At 46.9% G+C, this 19692-nt stretch overlaps 1 protein-coding gene across 5 annotated transcripts in view; it reads left to right on the top strand.

The window, feature by feature from the left end:
* Positions 1–19692, top strand: part of MROH7 (maestro heat like repeat family member 7) — a 71526-nt gene that overhangs the window by 7335 nt on the left and 44499 nt on the right. For all 5 annotated transcript variants that reach the window (XM_058430612.1, XM_058430614.1, XM_058430613.1 and 2 more), the window contains exons 2-4: positions 3654–3688; positions 4555–5859; positions 18889–18962. In XM_058430612.1, coding sequence (XP_058286595.1) covers positions 4629–5859; positions 18889–18962 — 1305 coding nt within the window. In that variant the 5' untranslated portion in view covers positions 3654–3688; positions 4555–4628. The remainder of the gene's footprint in view (positions 1–3653; positions 3689–4554; positions 5860–18888; positions 18963–19692) is intronic.

Consider the following 19692-nt stretch of genomic DNA (forward strand, 5'->3'; position numbering starts at 1 on the left):
GGGGTTTCACCGTGGTCTCGATCTCCTGACCTCGTGATCCGCCCGCCTCGGCCTCCCAAAGTGCTGGGATTACAAGCGTGAGCCACCGCGCCCGGCCGTCTGCGTGCAATTTTAAAGGAAGATCTCTATGGCTTACTTTGGAAAATGGTTTATTGGAAGCCGGCCTAGATACAGGGACCCCTGTTGAGCAAACAATTCCAAGATCCAGCCCCAAAACAATGGTAACTGGACTAGGTTCTGGTAGTGATGATGAAGAAATGGGAAGAGATTTGAGAGCTGTTCTGGAGCCAGAATTAGCAGAACTTGGCCAAAATTGGGTGCAGCAAGTGAGAAAGAGAGCACTCAAGGAGGATGTTGTTTCTGGCTTGGATGATAGATGGTGCCAGTTCCTTGCAATGGAGGAGAATAGAAGAGTCCTATTTAGGGGAAAAATGGAGAGTCTGTTTTGGGTGCTCTGGGTCTGAGGTGCCCCAATCTCAGCTGTTCTGTGTGTGCACGTGTGTGTGTGAGTGTATAGGTACTTGTACAAGTGCCTAACACATTCCAGGCCCTTACATATGATAACAGTGTATTCTCAATGATGAACTGGACAATCTATCGATAGTTCCACCCCCTGAAGGCTCTAGCAACCCTTGTCCAGGGCCTGGAAGGGTTAATTGAGGTGGAGAAGGGAGGATGGCAATTGGTCAATGATTCTCTCTGTCTTAGACAGCACTAGCTGTTTTATGGCTGTGCTCTGCCCTTTCCATTTGGGGCCCCAGGATTGTAGGGCAAAGGCCAGTAGGCAGTTTGTGGCTGTCAGCAGGAAGTAGTGAGCTCCTTTAGCTCCTATAGATCCCACCCAAGCCCTTCAACAGCCACGGCTCCTCCTAATGCACAGGACTGTTTGGTAGAGGGCAAGCCACGGGCTACCCCAGTCATTGCCAGGCAGCTCTGAAGCCTTGCCTGTCTGTTACAGGATGGAGGAAGAGGATTGCGGGCAGGTCAGCTGGGGTTGAGATCTGTGGCCTTCTGCCCAGTGACCTGGTATGGTGCATCTGCTAGGGTAGAGATGAAGTCTTTCTTCCTCAGCCCAAACAAGTTAGGTCTTTGAAGATCTTGCTCACTGCCTCATAGGCTGCAACAAGCCATATTTTCCAGGTTAAAAATGCCTCCCTTTGGTGACTATGGTCTATGTGTGTGCATGTGGCACGTTTACACATGGGTGGGAGGGATCATTAAGGGAAGATTCACGCTCCTCCTTAAGTAAAAAGAGACAAAATTATGGACATGAAATTAAGTACAGGGCTTTGGAAAGGGACTGTGAAATCAAGGAGCAATCGAAGTTTACATTCAGGGTAAAATTGCCTCTGGTGCTGATGGTAAGTCAACATTTCTTGCTTCCAAGGCAGATGCAAAGCTGTGCAGGAACCGCTTCCTTGGAACTTGCTTCCAAGGCAGATGCAAAGCTATGCAGGAACTTGCTTGGAATGAAGACAGCTTCCACTGGGTGCTGAGTGCCTTATTCCTTTCTGCCCACAGTGCCTGGCAGAGAGGAATAAAACAAGTAGCTACCATTTAGGTAAGGGCTTCGGTGGGCCATGTACTCCATGCCAGGCACTGTAACTACAGTCACCCCTGTGGAAGCCTTTATGTGTTCCCTATCTTAGAGATGGGGAGGACAAGGGCCAGAGGGGAAAAGTCTCTTGCCCACGTTTACCCAGACTAGCAAGAGGTTGAGCTGGGCTTTGAACTCAGGACTACATGAATACAAATCTATGGTCTTTCCAAAGCCACGCTATAAAGATACACAGCAAAATTTGTGGAGTGAGTAAATGATTCACTGAATGAGTTATCACATGAATGAATGATAAATGAAGTGATGAAATGAGTTAGTGAAAGAATACATCATCAAATGAAGAAGAGTCTCCCCTAGCCACCCATTGCCCTTCTCTTATTTCCTCCTTCCCTTCCCTCCGGCCTTCCTCTTCCCTCTCCTCTTTACTGCCATCTGTCTTCTCCTTTATCCCTCCCTTCTCTTACCTCTCCTTTCTTCCTTCTTCTCTTCCCTCTTGCCTTTCTCCTCTCCTCCCTTCCTTCCTTGTTCCTCTCTTATCTCCCTACTTTCCTTACCACTATTTAGTGTTTCTCCCTATGCATGTTGATCGCCATCCCGATTTTTTTTTTTTTTTTGAGACAGGGTGTCACTTTGTCACTCAGGCTGGAATGCAGTGGCGTGATCACAGCTCATTGTAGCCTCAACCTCCTGGGCTCAGGTGATCCTCCCACCTCAGCCTCGTGAGTAGCTGAGACAGCAGGTACATGCCACCATACCCAGCTAATTTTTGTATTTTTTTGTAGAGACAGAGTCTCATTATGTTGTCCAGGCTGGTCTCAAACTCCTGGACTCAAACAATCCTCCCGCCTCGGCCTTCCAAAGTCCTGGGATTACAGGCATGAGCCCCTGCACCCAGCTGCACTCCCTGTTTCTTGCATTTTCTTTTCTCTTCCCCAGCTCTCTCATCTCCCTCGCCCTTCCCCCAGCACCACTGTGTGGTTCTGTCCTTACCCCTTGCCAAAAGAAATTAAAAGCAAAACACGGCCGGGCGCGGTGGCTCACGCTTGTAATCCCAGCACTTTGGGAGGCCGAGGCGGGCGGATCACGAGGTCAGGAGATCGAGACCATGGTGAAACCCCGTCTCTACTAAAAATACAAAAAAAAAATTAGCCGGGCGTGGTGGCGGGCGCCTGTAGTCCCAGCTACTCGGAGAGGCTGAGGCAGGAGAATGGCGTGAACCCGGGAGGCAGAGCTTGCAGTGAGCTGAGATTGCGCCACTGCACTCCAGCCTGGGAGACAGAGCGAGACTCCGTCTCAAAAAAAAATAAATAAATAAAAGCAAAACAAAAACTACAAACAAAGAAGAGAGAAAAATAATGAAATAACACAAACGGGCTTTGGACATTTACTGTGTGTCAGGTGCTATACTAGACATTATAAATTGGCAGAGAACAAGGCAGTTGCAGTTTCTGCATCAGTGGAGCTCTTTGGCTAGTGGGGAAGCCAGGTACCGTAAGCCAAGAGATGGGAAGAAACAAGGTGGCCTGAGAACTTTCAGGTGGACCCCACCTGTCTAGGGGACCTGGAAGGCTCTTAGCATTTGAGCTGAAACCTGAAAGGGTGAAGCAGCAGTCATTAGCTGGGGAAGGGGAATGGAGATGGATGCCCAGCCTGTGGAACACCCAGACCTAACTGGGAGAGCTTGCCTCTTTGGGGAAGTCAAAAGAACCCTGCAAGGGTGGAACGGAAAAGGAAAGGGACATATGGAGGGGCAAAAAGGGTGAAAAGGGGACTGGGACCAGATACAGAGGGCCTTTTGGGTCCGCTAACAACTGGAAAACTCTACCCTAAAGACAACAGGAAGCCATGGAGGGGTTTAGGCAAGGGGATGGCTTAGAGATGGTGTTGGCTGCCCAGAAGGCCAGTGGGGTGAGTGACCTTCCTCTCTTTGACCTTCACTTCCTCAGGTATAAATATTAAACTCTCTATCTCTGTGTGTGTGTGTGTGTAGTGTGGAGCTTGTTAGCAGATGTGCATGCCTGGCCTGTGGACTGTGCAGTAAGTGTTGAAAAAGGCACTCTTCCCTGACTTGATTTCCTTCTGCATCTCCTCCCAGGGCCCCACTCCTGCTTAAAAACACCATGCATGCAGGTGAGCTGTCCCTATGATTCCCACAGGGAGGGTAGCCCCAGATTGAGGGTGGGGGTGCTGGGAGGACTTGGGAGTTCATCCAGCAGTTAGATTGCTGCGTTGAGGCAGGTGTTTGACAGCTGCCCCATGGTCTCCTCCACATAGCCTGCTTCACCCGTAACAGGCAAACTGTTAAGGCTATAGGCAGCCTTGCCAGGGTTGCTCTGAGAATCTAGTGCCATGGGTACTGGCAGAGGAGTTCTAGCAATTTAGGAGTTTGTCTCTGGTTTGGAGCACCGCAGTCATGCAAGGCTCAGGGCTCCTTGTTGGTGCACGAAGTTTACCCTGTCACGTGGCCAGCTGGCAGTGGGGTAGCTCATAAGGAGGCTCCTCCTTCCCTTTTTCTGCCTTAAAGTAGAAGAGACTCCTCATTTGTCTATTTGTAAGCTTCCAATTGTGTAACTGGCACTGGGCTAGGAGCTGGGGTTGCCCCAGGGGCCAAGGTATACACAGTTCTTGTCATTGCAAAGCTCGTCTCTAGCAAGAGCTAGACCACTAAATGAGTCACTGGAATGAAATGTGCTGAGTATTTTGCTAGCAGTGGGATTAAGCAAAGGATAATGAGAATTACCCCCGTGCAATCCCACAAGCCAAGGGTATTGAGTTTGTCCAGGGTCATGAGCCAGGAGGGAGCAGGTTGTGGTCAAAGAACGGAAATGAGAGACTGTGGAGGCAAGTGGCGAGTGATGGGCTGGAAAGGTGGGCTGGGCACAGTCTGCAGGGCCTTGTAAGTCACAGCAAGGGGCTTTCATCCTAAGAATAGTGGGAGCCCTGGAAAAGCCTTACCAGGTGTGGCATGGCTGCATTTGTCTTTTCTCTCTCTCAAGACTGCTGCTGGGAGCGTGACAGTTGGCTGTTGGAGAGAAGGGGGCACTGGCATTGACAGACCTCCAGACTGGACATGGCCCTGAGTCCAGGGGCTAACCTGGTCTTCCATGAAGACCCAAAGATGACACCGAGTCTCCCCTCCTGTGGGACCCCGGGATTAGGGTCTGGTACCATCCCTCGGTCCCACCCAGACACGGCTCATGTGCCTATGTTGAATCTGCTCCCAAGTCCTGGCTTGGGTCTCGTTCCAGATCTTAATGCTTCTTTGAGTCCAGTCTCAGGGGAGGCTTCAGGCCTGCGGTCTGAAAACACCCCCAGACCTGATGACAGCAGGGCCATCGCTCCAGCCTCCCTCCAGATCACCAGTTCTTGTTCTGGTGAAGCCCTGGACCTGGGTTCCAAGGATGTCTCAAGGCCTGACTCACAGGGACTCCTGTGTCCAGCCTCAAACCCCATTCTGAGCCCTAGCTCTACTGAGGCGCCTGCTCTGAGCTCCGGGAACCAACCTCAGTCAAATTCTGAAGATGCCTTCAAATGCCTCTCAAGTAAGATTTTTGAGTTGGGTCAGAGAAACTCCAACCCTTCTAGGCATGAATTAAACCCATTTATAAGGCACCATTCCAGAGAAGGTCTGGTTCTGGGCCACTGCATCACTAGGCCAAGCTCAAAAGCACTCCTTATTCCAGCCTCAAACTCTTCTCTGGACCTTGACTCCAATCCATTGCTCAACATGGACTCAAGAAACACCTCCAAGCTGAACCTGAATGTAGCTCCAGATTCTCGTGGGACCCTAATCCCAGACACAAACGAGACCATCACTTTGGCTTCACATAACATCTCTGAGTCTGTTTCAAAAGGAGCCTTTAGTACCACCTGGAGCACAAGTTCAAAGGAAACCATGAATGTGGCTTCCAATGGCCACCCCAGATCTGATTTGGACGTAACCATCACTCAAGCCTCGTATGTGACCCTGATTCCTGGCTCCAGTGATGGTATAAGCCTGCACTCCAGCACCCATGGGCCCAACTCCACCATCTCTCCACCCTCATGCGTGACTCTAATCCTGGGTTCCAATGAGACTCTGAGCCTGGACTCCAGCCTCCTGTTCGGCGACACCTCCACTTTGACACTGAGCAGTCAGCAGGATGATGCCAAGGACAACAGCATCCACACTGTGCCCCTGGAGGAGAATCTGGAGAGTTGGGATGAGATGGCCAGCATTAAGGTGGGCCAGTTCCCGCTGGGATTCCCCACCTCCGACCCCGCAGGCAAGGACGCCGTGACCTTGCAAGGCATCCCTGAGGGTAAGGCCAGGGCCGCAGCCCTAGAGAGAGCACTGTCCTGGAGGAATTCTGTCTTCAGACTCTTAGGGCAGGGAGAGGAGAAGCAAGGAAGGGGACAGCAGGCAGTCGATAACATACGATCTATTAATTCTATACTAGACATCTAATAATCGGCCTCTGCTAGCAGTGTGACTTGGGACGAGCTACTTAATCTGCCTGAGCTTCAACTTCGTTGACTGTAATATCAGTATATAACTGGGCGCAGTGGCTCACGCCTGTAATCCCAGTACTTTGGGAGGCTGAGGCAGGTGGATCATCTGAGGTCGGGAGTTTGAGACCAGCCTGGCCAACATGGTGAAATCCCCCGTCTCTACTAAAAATACAAAGAATTAGCCGGGCGTGGTGGCACATGCCTGTAATCCCAGCTACTCGGGAGGCTGAGGCGGGAGAATTGCTTGAACCTGGGAGGCAGAGGTTACAGTGAGCTGAGATCTCACCATTGCACTCCAGCCTGGGCAACAAGAGCAAAACTCTGTCTCAAAAAAGAAAAAAAAAATCACTGTGTAATAATACTTCTATTCTGTCCAAATTATAAGTCTATTGTATCAACAAACTATCCCTTCCATTCAAAATGTACATCTTTCTTCCTTGATACATTTCAGACCTGGCTTCTCAGGTCTGAGCAAGGCCTTGGGGTCCTGTCTGGAACCTGTGCCTCCCTCCTGATTTGTAGGATTTCTGTAATTAATCCCCTGTCAGTTTCTGATGCTGTAAATATCTTTTCTTAATCAATTTTTATTTGTCCATATGCCAACACTATATTAAGATTTTCTAAAAAGGACCATAGTTTTGTAAATAGGTGTTCATATCTGATGAGAATCCCTTTTTTTTTTGAGAGGGAGTCTCATTCTGCAGCCCCGGCTGGAGTACAATGGCTCGATCTCGGCTCACTGTAACCTCTGCCTCCTGGGTTCAAGTGATTCTCCTGCCTCAGCCTCTTGAGTAGCAGGGATTACAGGCGCCCACCACCACGCCCAGCTAATTTTTGTATTTTTAGTAGAGACAAGGTTTCGCCATGTTGGTCAGGCTGGTCTTGAACTCCCGACCTCAGGTGATCTGCCCACCTCAGCCTCCCAAAGTGCTGGGATTACAGGCATGAGCCACCACACCCGACCGATAATCCTTCTTTAAAATTGTCCTGAAAATCAACTTAGCTATTAATAGATAACATTTTATTTTATTTTATTTTTTGAGACAAAAAATAAACTCTGTTGCCTAGGCTGGAGTTCAGTGGTGCGATCATAGCCCCTTGCAGCTTTGAATTCCTTGACTCAAGAGACCCTCTTGCCTCAGCCTCCCGAGTAGCAAGGACTACAGGTACACACCACACCGCCACACCTGAGTAATTTTATTTTTTATTTTTTGTAGAGATGGGGCCTTGCTATGTTGCTCAGGCTGGTCTTGAACTCCTGGCCTCAAGCTCTCCTCCCACCTCTTCCTCCCAGAGCTCTGGGACTGCTACAGGCATGTTCCACCACGTCCAGCTTCTGTACATTTTAGAATGCATTTCTAGGGTTTCTTAGGGATTTTTTTAGGGCCTCAAAAAAACCTTGCTGCATTTTTTAAAGAATGTTATCGATTTATTCACCTATTCACATATTCCTTTACATAGGATATATGCTTTACTAGGATTTAAAAAATTCTTCATAGAAGTCTAGTGCACCGTGGGTTGGGTTAATCGTAGATACTTTATAGCATTTTTTTTTTTTTTTTTTTTTTGAGATGGAGTCTTGCTCCGTCACTCAGGTTGGAGTGTAATGGCATGATCTCCACTCACCACAACCTCCACCCCCTAGGTTCAAGTGATTCTCCTGCCTCAGCCTCCCGAGTAGCTGGGATTATAGGCATGTGCCACCACGTCCGGCTAATTTTTTGTATTTTTAGTAGAGACGGGGATTCACCATGTTGCCCAGGATGGTCTCAAACTCCTGAACTTGTGATCTGCCCACCTTGGCCTCCCAAAGTGCTGGGATTACAGGCGTGAACCATCACGCCCAGCCTATAGTATCTTATTTTCTAATAAAATTTCTACTTGTTATTGATGATGCTGATGATCTAGAGGAACTTTGTTTTTGCAAGTTTTTCTTTTTTTGAAAAAAAACAACTTTGTGGAGATATAACTGTAAATACAATTTGCTCTTTTAAAATATGTAATTTAATGGCTTTTTATATACACAGAATTGTGCAACTATCGCCACAATCAATTTTAGAGCATTTTCGTCATCCCTAAAAGAAATGCTGCAGCCCTTAGACATCACCCTCAACCCATGCCAGCTCTCAATCCAGCCCCGGGCAATCACTAATCTACTTTCTGTCTCTATAGTTGACCTATTTTGGACATTTTATATAAATAGAATCATGTAATATGTCATCCTTTGTGACTGGCTTCTTTCACTTAGCAGAATGTATTCAAGGTTCATCCCCTTTGTAGCATGTATCAGTACCTCATCCCTTGTTATGGCTAAATAATATTCCATATGTGGACACACCACATTTTGTTTATGTCGGTTGATTGCCATTTGGGTTGTTTCTATCTTTTGGCTATTTTATTTTATTTTATTTTATTTTATTTTATTTTATTTTATTTTTGAGACAGAGTCTCGCTCTGTCACCCAGGCTGGAGTGCAGTGGCGCAATCTCGGCTCACTGCAAGCTCCGCCTCCCGGGTTCACACCATTCTCCTGCCTCAGCCTCCCTAGTAGCTGGGACTACAGGTGCCCGCCACCACGCCTGGCAAATTTTTTTTATTTGTAGTAGAGACGGAGTTTCACCATGTTAGCCAGGATGGTCTCAATCTTCTGACCTCATAATCTGCCCACCTTGACCTCCCAAAGTGCTGGGATTACAGGTGTGAGCCACCGCGCCTGGCCTTGGCTATTTTATTTTTCTTTTGTATTTTTATTTTTTATTTTTTTGAGACAGGGTCTCATTCTGTCACCCAGACTGGAGTGCAGCGGCATGATCTCGGCTCACTGCAACCTCCACCTCCCAGGCTCAAGCAATCCTCCTACCACAGCCTCCCAAGTGGCTAGGACCACAGGCATGCACCACCACATCTGGCTAACTTTTGTATATTTTGTAGAGGCAGGGACTCACTATGTTGACCAGTCTGGTCTTGAACTCCTGGGATCAAGCAATCCTCCCTCCTCAGCTTCCCAAAGTGCTGGCATTACAGGCATGAGCCACCATGCCCGGCCAATTTACTAATATTTTTTCTTCTATTCTGTTAGTCGCCTTTTCATTTTCTTGCTGGTGTCCTTTGAAACACAAAAGTTTTAAATTTTGGCATTGTCCAATTTGTCTAATTTTTCTTTTATTGTTTGTGCTTTTGGTGTCGTATTTAAAGAAATCATTGCCTAGTCTAAGGTCATTAAGATTTATGCCATGTTTTCTTCTAAGAGTTTAATAATGTTAGCTCTTACTTTTAGGTCTTTGCTACAATTTGTGTTAATTTTTGTTTATGGTGTGAGGTGGGGGTTCAGCTTCATTATTTTGCATGTGGATGTTCAGTTATTATTGTCATACAATTCACAAGCCATATAATTCACCCATTTAAAATGTGTCAGCCAGGTGTGGTGGCTCATGCCTGTAATCCCAGCACTTTGGGAGGCTGAGGTGGGCGGATCACTTGAGGTCAGGGGTTCAAGACCAGCCTGGCCAACATGGTGAAACTCTGTCTCTACTAAAAATACAAAAAAGTAGCTGAGGCTGGGCGCAGTGGCTCATGCCTGTAATCCCAATACTTTGAGAGGCCGAGGCAAGCAGATCATGAGGTCAGGAGTTCGAGACCAGCCTGACCAACATGCTGAAACCCTGTCTGTACTAAAAATACAAAAATTAGCCAGGCGTGGTGGCACACATCTGTAATTCCAGCTACTCAGGAGGCTGAGGCAGGAGAATTGCTTGAACCTGGGAGCTGGAGGTTGCAATGAGCCGAGATTATGCCACTGCACTCCAGTCTGGGCAACAGAGTGAGACTCCATCTCAAAAAAAAAAAAAAAAAAAAATAGCCGGGTATGGTGGCACATGCCTATAATCCCAACTATTTGGGAATGGCTTGAAACTGGGAGGTGGAGGTTGCAGTGAACCGAGATCACGCCACTGCACTCCAGCCTGGATGATGGAGTGAGACTCTGTCTCAAAAAATAAATAAAATAAATAAATAAATGAATAAAATAGAAAATAAAATGTGTCATTTGCAGAGTGTAGTGGCTCATGTCTATGATCCCAGCACTTTGGGAGGCTGAGGCAGGAGGATTGCTTTAGCCCAGGAGTTCAAGACCAGCCTGGGCAACATAGCAATACCCTGTCTCTACAAAAAAACAAAAATAAATTAGCCAGACATGGTGGTGTGTGCCTATGGTCCCAGCTACTCAGGAGACTGAGATGGGAGGATTGCTTGAGCCCAGATAGTGGACGCTACAGTGAGCTGTGATCGTGCCACTGTACTTCAGGTTGGGCAACAGAGTGAGACCTTGTCTTTTCAAAAAAAAAAAAAAGTGTGATTCAATGGTTTGGGTTATATTCCATTTTTTAGTGCCTCTGTTTTTGGTGCCATATGCAAGAAATTGTTGCCAAATCCAGTGTCATGAAGATTTTTCCCTGTGTTTTATAGTTTTAGCTCTTGTTTGTTTTTTTTTTTTTTGAGATGGAGTCTTGCTCTGTCGCCCAGGCTGGAGTGCAGTGGCGTGATCTCGGCTCACGGCAAGCTCCGCCTCCCGGGTTCACGCCATTCTCCTGCCTCAGCCTCTCCGAGTAGCTGGGACTACAGGCGCCCGCCACCACGCCCAGCTAATTTTTTGTATTTTTAGTAGAGACGGGGTTTCATCGTGGTCTCGATCTCCTGACCTCGTGATCCGCCCGCCTCGGCCTCCCAAAGTGCTGGGATTACAAGCGTGAGCCACCGCGCCTGGCCCTCAGCTAACTTTTTAAATAATTTTAGTAGAGACAGGGTTTCACCGTGTTACCCAGGCTGGTCTGAACTTCAGGGCTCAAGTGATCCACTGCCTCAGCCTCCCAAAGTGCTGGGATTACAAGCGTGAGCCACCATGTCCAGCCAAACCTTACCATCTTAAACATTTTAAAATTATTATTATTATTTTTTAGCATCAGGGTCTCACTCTGTCACCCAGGCTGGAGTGCAGTGGAGCGATGATAGCTCACTGCAGTCTCAAACTGCTGGGATCAAGTGATTCTTTCACCTCAGCCTCCCAAATAGCTACGACTGTAGGCACACACCACTACATCTAGCTAATATCTTGTAGAGAAGAGACCTCGCTATGTTGCCCAGGCTGGTCTTGAACTCCTGGCTCAAATGATCCTCCTGCCTTGGGTTCCCCAAGTGCTGGGATTTCAGGCATAATCCGCCACACCTGGCCCTATCTTAACCTTTTTTTTTTTTTTTTTTTTTTGAGATGGAGTGTCACCCTGTTGCCCATGTTGGAGCACAGTGGTGCAATCCTAGCTCACTGCAACCTCTGCCTCCCAGGTTCAAACAATTCTCCTGCCTCAGCCTCAGTAGCTGGAACTACAAGTGTGTGCCACCATGCCCTGCTTATTTTGGTAGTTTTAGTAGAGATGGGGTTTTATCTTGTTGGCCAGGCTAGTCTCAAACTCCTGACCCCAGGTGATCCACCTGCCTAGGTCTCCCAAAGTGCTGGGATTACAGGTGTGAGCCACCATGACTGGCCAGCCATTTTTAAGTGAACAGTTTAATACAGTGGTATTAAATATATTCGTAATGTTGTGCAAGTATTGGCACCATTTCCTCTCCATAACTCTTCATCTTATGAACCTCAAACTCCATATACATTAAACAATAGCTTCCCATTTTCCAGTCCCCCAGCCCCTAGCCACCACCATTCTACTGTTTCTATGATTTTCACTACTCTAGGTACCTCATATAACAACTTCATTCTTTTGCATGTGGATATCCAGTTTTTCTTGCTCTATTTGTTGAAAAAACTGTCCTTTCCCCAGTGAATGTTCTTAGTGTTCTTGTCAAAAATAGACTGACCGTAAATGTGTTTATTTCTGGGTACTGTATTTTGTTTCATTGGTCTATATGTCTGTCCTTATGCCAGTACTGTGCTGTTTTGATTATTATAGCTTTGTGGTATGTTTTGAAATCAGGAAGTATGAGTCCTCCAGCTTTGTTTTTCTTTCAAGATTATTTCAGCTATCAGGGCCACTCTTTGCTTTTTTAATAGGAGCATTTTATCCATTTGCATGTTTAAAACAATGTATTTTCAAATTATAGTAGCCTTTTAAAAACTTTTTTGGGGTATAAGATGGATTGGTAAAATATGTAAAGTGTGCTAGTCGTCTCAAGTGTACAGCTTAATGAAAATTTATAGAAGTACACACTGTGGTAGCTACCACTCAGATCAAGTCCCGGAAGCCCAGAAGCTTCCCTTGTGTCCCTTTCCAATCAGTATCGCTTCTTCTGGGGCAAGATTTCTCAACTTTGGCACTATTGATATTTTGTGTTGGGAAATTCTTTGGGGTGTGTGTGTGTCTATGTTGGTGGTGGGGATGGGGGTGCTGTTCTATGCATTATGAAATGCACCCATCCCTGGACTCTACTTAGTAGATGCTAGTAGCAACCTCCCATTGCCACCCTCAAGTTGTAAAAACCAAAATGGTTTCCAGACATTGCTACATGTTCCATGGGGGTTGGGGGGACAACTGCTCTTGGTTGATAATCACTGCCCTGGAGGTGACAATTCCGATTTGCATCACCATAGACTAGTTTTGCTTATTCTTGAACTTATTGCCAATAGAATAGTACTGTATTTACTGTGTGTGGTTTGTTTGTTTGTTTTTGTTTTTTTTTAGATGGAGTTTCGCTCTTGTTGCCCAGGCTGGAGTGCAGTGGTGCAATCTCGGCTCACTGCAACCTCTGCCTCCCAGGTTCTGAGTAGCTGGGATTACAGGCATATACCACCACGCTTAGCTAATTTTTTGTATTTTAATTTTTATTTATTTATTTTTTGAAACAGAGTCTCACTCTGTTGCCCAGGCTGGAGTGCAATGGCGCAATCTTGGCTCACTGCAACCTCCACCTTCGGGGTTCAAGCAATTCTCCTGCCTCAGCCTCCTGATTAGCTGGGATTACAGGTGTCTGCCACCATATATATTTTTTTTTTTTGAGATGGAGTTTCGCTCTTGTTGCCCAGGCTGGAGTGCAATGGCATGATCTTGGCTCACCACAACCTCTGCCTCCGGGTTCAAGCAATTCTCCTGCCTTAGCCTCCTGAGTAGCTGGAATTACAGGTGTTAGCCAGCATGCCTGGCTAATTTTGTATTTTTAGTACAGACAAGTTTTCTGCATGTTGGTCAGGCTGGTCTTGAACTCCCAGCCTCAGGCGATCCACTTGCCTTGGTCTCCCAAAGTGCCAGGATTACAAGCGTGAGCCACAGCGCCTGGCTGTATTTACTGTTTTGACTCTGGCTTCTTTAGTGCAACATTATGTCTGTTGGATTCATCCATATTTTGTATTTCAATAGTAGATTGCTTTTTGGTGTTCTGTAGTAATCCATTGTATGGATATACCACAGTTTATTCATTCTGCTGCTGATGGACATTAGAATTGTTCCTATTTTTTGGATGTTATTAATAAGTAGCTGTGAACGTTGTTGACCATGACTTTTGGTGCAGAGATACACTTATTTATGTCAGAGTAGAATTTCTGGGTCATAGTGCAGGCATAGTTATAGCTTTAAGAGATATTGCCAAACAGTTTTTCAAAATGATAATCTTAGTCTGTTTGTGCTGCCATAACAAAATGCCTGAGACTGAGTAATTTATAAACAACAGGAATTTATTTTCTCACAGTTCTAGAGACTGGAAGTCCCAGATCAAGGCAGCAGCATTTGGTGTCTGGAGAGGGCCCGCTTGCTGTATCCCTACATGGTGGTAGGTGGAAAGACAAAAAGGCGCTGAACTCTATATGAAGCCTCTTTTATAAAGGCCTTAATCCCATTCTAGACGGTGGAGGCCTCATAATTTGACAACCTCCTAAAGTCTCTGCCTCTTAATACTATTGCACTGGAGATTAAGTTCAACATGAATTTTGAAGGGGACACAAATATTCAAACCACAGCAATGACTGAATTAATTTACGCTCCCACAAACAATGTGAGTTTCAATTGTTCCACATTCTCACCAAGGTTTGGTATTATCAGTTAAAAAAATTGTAGTCAGGCCAGGTGCAGTGGCTCGCACCTGTAATCCCAGCACTTTGGGAGGCTGAGGCAGGCAGATCACCTGAGGTCAGGAGTTCGAGACCAGCCTGACCAACATGGAGAAACCCCGTCTCTACTAAAAATATGAAAAATTAGCCAGGCATGGTGGCACATGCCTGTAATCCCAGCTACTCAGGAGGCTGAGACAAGAGAATCGCTTGAACCCGGGAGGTGGAGGTTTCAGTGAGCCTAGATTGCACCATTGCACTCCAGCCTGAGCAACAAGAACAAAACTCCATCTCCAGATAAAAAAAAAAAAAGAGAGAGAGAGAGAAAAATAAAAAATTGTAGTCATTCTAGGGGGTTTCTGTCTAGTGATAGTTCATTGTGGTTTTAATTTGCATATCTTGATAACTACTGATGTGAAGCATCTTTTTACATGATTATTGGCAATTTGCATATCCTCTTTCGTGAAGTACCAGTTCAAACGTTTTGTGCTTTTTTTTTTTTAATTTCTTTTTTTTTTTTTTTTTTTTTTGGGACGGAGTCTCGCTCTGTCGCCCAGGCTGGAGTGCAGTGGCGCGATCTCGGCTCACTGCAGGCTCCGCCTCCCGGGTTCCCGCCATTCTCCTGCCTCAGCCTCTCCGAGTAGCTGGGACTACAGGCGCCCGCCACCACGCCTGGCTAATTTTTTTGTATTTTTTAGTAGAGACGAGGTTTCACCGTGGTCTCGATCTCCTGACCTCGTGATCCGCCCGCCTCGGCCTCCCAAAGTGCTGGGATTACAAGCGTGAGCCACCGCGCCCGGCCTTTTTTTTTAATTTCAGAAGGGAACCGCATGTACATTTTGCTCGTTTAAAAAAATTGGGTTGTCTCTTTTTCTTATTGGTTTGTGGGAATTCTTTATGTAATCCAGATATGAGTTCTTTGTTAGATACATGAATTTTGACTCTTTTCTCCAAGTCTGTGGCTTGATGAAGCCTTTTATTTATTTTTAAATTAAATTAATTTTAAATTTTTTAAAGAAATGAGATCTGTTGCCTAGGCTGGAGTGCAGTGGTACAATCATAGCTCACTGCAGACTCAAACTCCTGGGCTCAAGTGATCCTCCTGCCTCGGCCTCCTGAGTAGCTGGGATTACAGGCATGTGCCACCATGCCTGGCTAATTTTGTATTTTTAGTAGAGACGGGGTTTCTCCATGTTGATCAGGCTGGTTTCGAACTTCTGACCTCAGGTGATCTGCCCACCTCGGCCTCCCAAAGTGCTGGTATTACAGGCATGAACCACCACGTCCGGCCTTGTTCACTTTTATTAACTGTGCTTAGAACAGTACTGGTCATATAGTAGGTACTTAAAAATATTATTTATAGATTTATTTATTTATTTATTTATTTATTTATTTATTTTGAGACAGAGTTTCGCTCTTGTTGCCCAGGCTGGAGTGCAGTGGAGCAATCTTGGCTCACTATAACCTCTGCCTCCTGGGTTCAAGTGATTTTCCTGCCTCAGCCTGTTGAGTAGCTGGGTTTACAGGCGCCCGCCACCAGGCCCAGCTAATTTTTGTATTTTTAGTAGAGACGGAGTTTCACCACATTGGCTAGGCTGGTCTCGAACTCCTGACCTCAGGTGACCCACCTGCCTTGGTCTTGAACCCAGGAGTTCGCAACCAGCCTGGGCAACATAGTGAGACTCCCATCTATACAAAAAAATGTAAAAATTAGCCAAATGTGGTGGCGTGGGCCTGCAGTGCCAACTAGTTGGGAGGCTGAGGTAGGAGGATCACTTGAGCCCAGGAGGGCGAGGTTGCAGTCAGCCATGATTGCACCACTGCACTCCAGCCTGGATGACAGAGCAAGACCCTGTCTGCAAACAAAAAAAAACAAAACTTGGAGAAAATTTGAGCTGGGTGTGGTGGCTCATGCCTGTAATCCCAGCACTTTGGGAGGCCGAGGCGGGCAGATCACTTGAAGCCAGCAGTTCAAGACCAGCCTGGCCAACATGGTGAAACCCTGTCTCTACTAAAAATACAAAAATTAGCTGGGCATGGTGGCACACACCTGTAAACCCAGCTTCTCAGCAGGTTGAGGTGGGAGAACTGCTTGAACCCGGGAGGTGGAGGTTGAAGTGAGCCAAGATTGGTGCCACTGCACTCCAGCCTAAGCGACAGAGTGAGACTCCATCTCAAAGGAAAAAAAAGTTGAAAACGTACTATAAATTGTTTTCCCTGAATCATTTCAGAATAAGTTTCCAAATGATGCCCCATCATCCCTGAATTTCAGAGTGTACTTCTTACAAAAAAGGGTAAAATATAACTATCATAATCAAGTAATTAATACTGATACACAGCTACCATATAATCCTCAGGCCCTATACAAAAGTCACCAGTTTTCCCGGTAATGTTCTCTACAGCAAGAGGATCCAGTTCAGAACCACTCATTGTACATTTTTTCTAGTCTGATCTGTCTCCTGCAGTCCTCAGCCTTTCTTTGACTTTCCTGTCCTTGATACATTTGAAGATGACAGGCAAGCTATTTTTGTAGGATATGCCTCTGTTTCGGTTTGTCTGATGCTTGCTCGTGATTAGATTCAGGCCACGCGTTTTTGGCAGGAATAGCACAGAAGTGACGCTGGGTTTTTCTCATTGCATCCTGTCTGGTGCCTCATAATTTTGATTTGTTTGTTACTGATGCTGTTTGCTTTCATCACTTGGGTAGGATGGCTGCTGCCAAGCTTTTCCAGTGGGAAGTCAACATTTACCCCTTTGTAGTAAATATCGTGTGGTCAAGTACTTTGAAACTATGTGAATATCCCATTCCTCATCAAACTTTCAATTTATTTATTTATTTGTATAGTATGGACTCAAGGTTTGTTAGTTTATTCAATGGGCTATAATCCGTTTTTTTCATAATTTATTGTGATACTCAACTTTTTCTCAGTTTGATCAGTGGACTCCCCTTCCAGCAAACTTCTGTAGAGACCAGCCTGGCCAACATGGTGAGAGCCCCAAGCTCTTTTTTTTTGAGATGAAATATTGCTCTGTTTCCCCGGCTGGAATGCAGTGGCACAATCTTGGCTCACTGAAACCTCTGCCTTCTGGGTTCAAGCGATTCTCCTGCCTCAGCCTCCCTAGTAGCTGTGATTATAGGTGTGCACCACCATGCCCAGCTAATTTTTGAATTTTAGTAGAGGTGGGGTTTCACCATGTTGGCCAGGCTGGTCTCAAACTCCTGACCTCAGATGATCCACCCGCTTCGGCCTCCCAAAGTGCTGGGATTACAGGCGTGAACCACCATGCCCAGCCCCCATCTGCTCAAAAAAAAAAAAAAAAAAAAAAGCATGCTTTTGTGTTCCTTTGACATTTGACATGTCCTCATCATTCAGGTGTCTCGGGTTCATCCTGGACTTTCCCTGCTTGAGTCCTGGAATCAACCATTTCTCCAAGGAGCCTTGTTCCTTTTAGTGGGAAATGGTATTTAGAAGCTAAGATCTTGGTGTTGGCTGTGTTCACTACAATTGGGGTTATTTCTACTTCTCCACCCTCCAGCGTCCTCTGGTGGTCGAGAATCTGAAGTTCCAGGTTTTCATAGGTCCCAGTGACCTTGTCCTTGGAAGGAGAAAGATCCTCTCTCCTTTGGTGTTCCCCTCAACTCCCATAAATAAAGGACTCTATTGGTTCTGCCCAGTAAGTTTTCATCCCTGGACCAATCGCTGTGGCTGGAGGCATGGGACACTCTTAGGAGTGGAGCTTGGGTCCCAGGCCCACACCTATCTGAAGAGTGGGTGCTGGATGTGTCCTGAGGAATCCAGCTTCACCTAGCTACATGGAATAGGGTGCACCCAGGAAAGATGAGGCTCTTTCACCAAAAGAAAGTGAAGAGATGGGGGGCTGACAGAACAGCAGATGCCTCTCATAACAAGTAGGTGTTTAGCTATGAATTGTGATAACTGCTGAAAGAAGAGATTCAGACAATGCACGGCAAGACCATAGTGGCCCTTGCAGAGCCCCAGGGTGGGGGTGGCCTTTCTCAGGACTGGCAGGCAAGCCTAGGCCTGAAGGACAGCCTTAGCGGGGCAAGGAGGTATGGCGAGCAGCGGCCCGGGTAGAGGGAACCACCGTGCAAAGGCCCTGAGGGGAAATGTGCCCAGTTCTGGAAGGAGGCCGGTGTGGCCAAAGCACAGTGAAGCAGGCAAGCGGTGGGAGATAGGGCTGCAGAGGAGGGCAGGGCACAGCCGGCCAGGCAGGGCATTGAAGGCCTTGGCAAGGATGCTGGCTTCGTGCTCAGTGAAATGCAGTGTCACTGAAGGGTTTTAGGGAGGGGGTGACATGAGCTGATGAACGCTTAAAAGCTCAGTGTAGGCTAGGCGCAGTGGCTCACACCTGTAATCCTAGCACTTTAGGAGGCTGAGACGAGTGGATCACTGGAGGCAGGAGTTTGAGACTAGCCTGGCCAACATGGTGAAACCCTATCTCTACTAAAAATACAAAAATTAGCCGGGCATGATGGTGGGTGCTTGTAATCCCAGCTACTTGGGAGGCTGAGGCAAGAGAATCACTTGAACCCGGAAGGTGAAGGTTGCAGTGAGCCAAGATAGCGCCATTGCACTTGCACTCTAGCCTGGGCAATAAGAGAGAGACTCTGTCTCAAAAAAAAAAAAAAAAAAAAAAAAAAAGAAAGCTCAGTGTGGCTGCTGGGGTGGGGTAAGGATTGGAGGGGCCTAGAAGGGGAGGAGAGAGATGGCATGATGGCATCCTAGGTACATCACAGCTTTATCCACCTTCTCATTGAAATCGTGCCTTGCAGGAGCCTTTGATGAAGTGACCTCATGCCTGGTGAAGGTGCCAGAGAAGACAGAAGGTGGCAACAACATGGCTCTGGTATGCCTCCTGCCCAACCCCTAGCTGACTGTCCTGGGATACTTCTGTCCTGCCTACCCCCTACCCCCCAGCCCAGCAGCCTCGGCATTCCTCGTGCCTCTGCCCAGCTCTCCTTTTCTCCATAACATTCGTTGCCGTCTGATGTGCCATATGCTTTGTTTATTCATCTTCTTTCTTGTTCATCTCCCCCACAAGGACATACTCTCCATTACTTGGGCATTTTTGCCTGTTATTCACAGCTATAACTTCAGCATCTAGAACATTGCCTGGCACGTAATAGATGCTCAATAAAATACTTTTAAACAATTGAATGAATTGTGGGAGGGGCTCTGAAAGGGGCAGAAAGTCTAGAAGTGGCCTTTTTTCAGGACAGTCAGGCCCAACCCAGGTCTGGGCCGTGCGGCAGGCTCAGGAGGCCCAAGAAGACCAGTTCAGCAGGTGAGGCACACTTGCGTCTGCAGGACTTGGTGAGGGCCAGTGGGGAAGACTAGACAAACTGGTGGACATGAGTGCGACACAGGGAGTGTGGACAAGGCTGCTTGGTGGACAGAATGTGGAGGAGGTGGGGGATCCATCCAGGCCCAGACATGCAGGAGGCAGGCCCTGCCTCCAGGCTTCTTCAGGGCCAAGCTTCAGTCCCTGGGGCAGTGCAGGGTGGAGATAGGGAGAAGTGACCGGACTAAGAGGAGGCCCTGCATTCAGGGAGCATTTATCCTCATCCCATGGCGTC

Source organism: Hylobates moloch, unplaced genomic scaffold, assembly GCF_009828535.3.
Source record: "Hylobates moloch isolate HMO894 unplaced genomic scaffold, HMol_V3 SCAFFOLD_18, whole genome shotgun sequence".
Taxonomy (NCBI): domain Eukaryota; kingdom Metazoa; phylum Chordata; class Mammalia; order Primates; family Hylobatidae; genus Hylobates; species Hylobates moloch.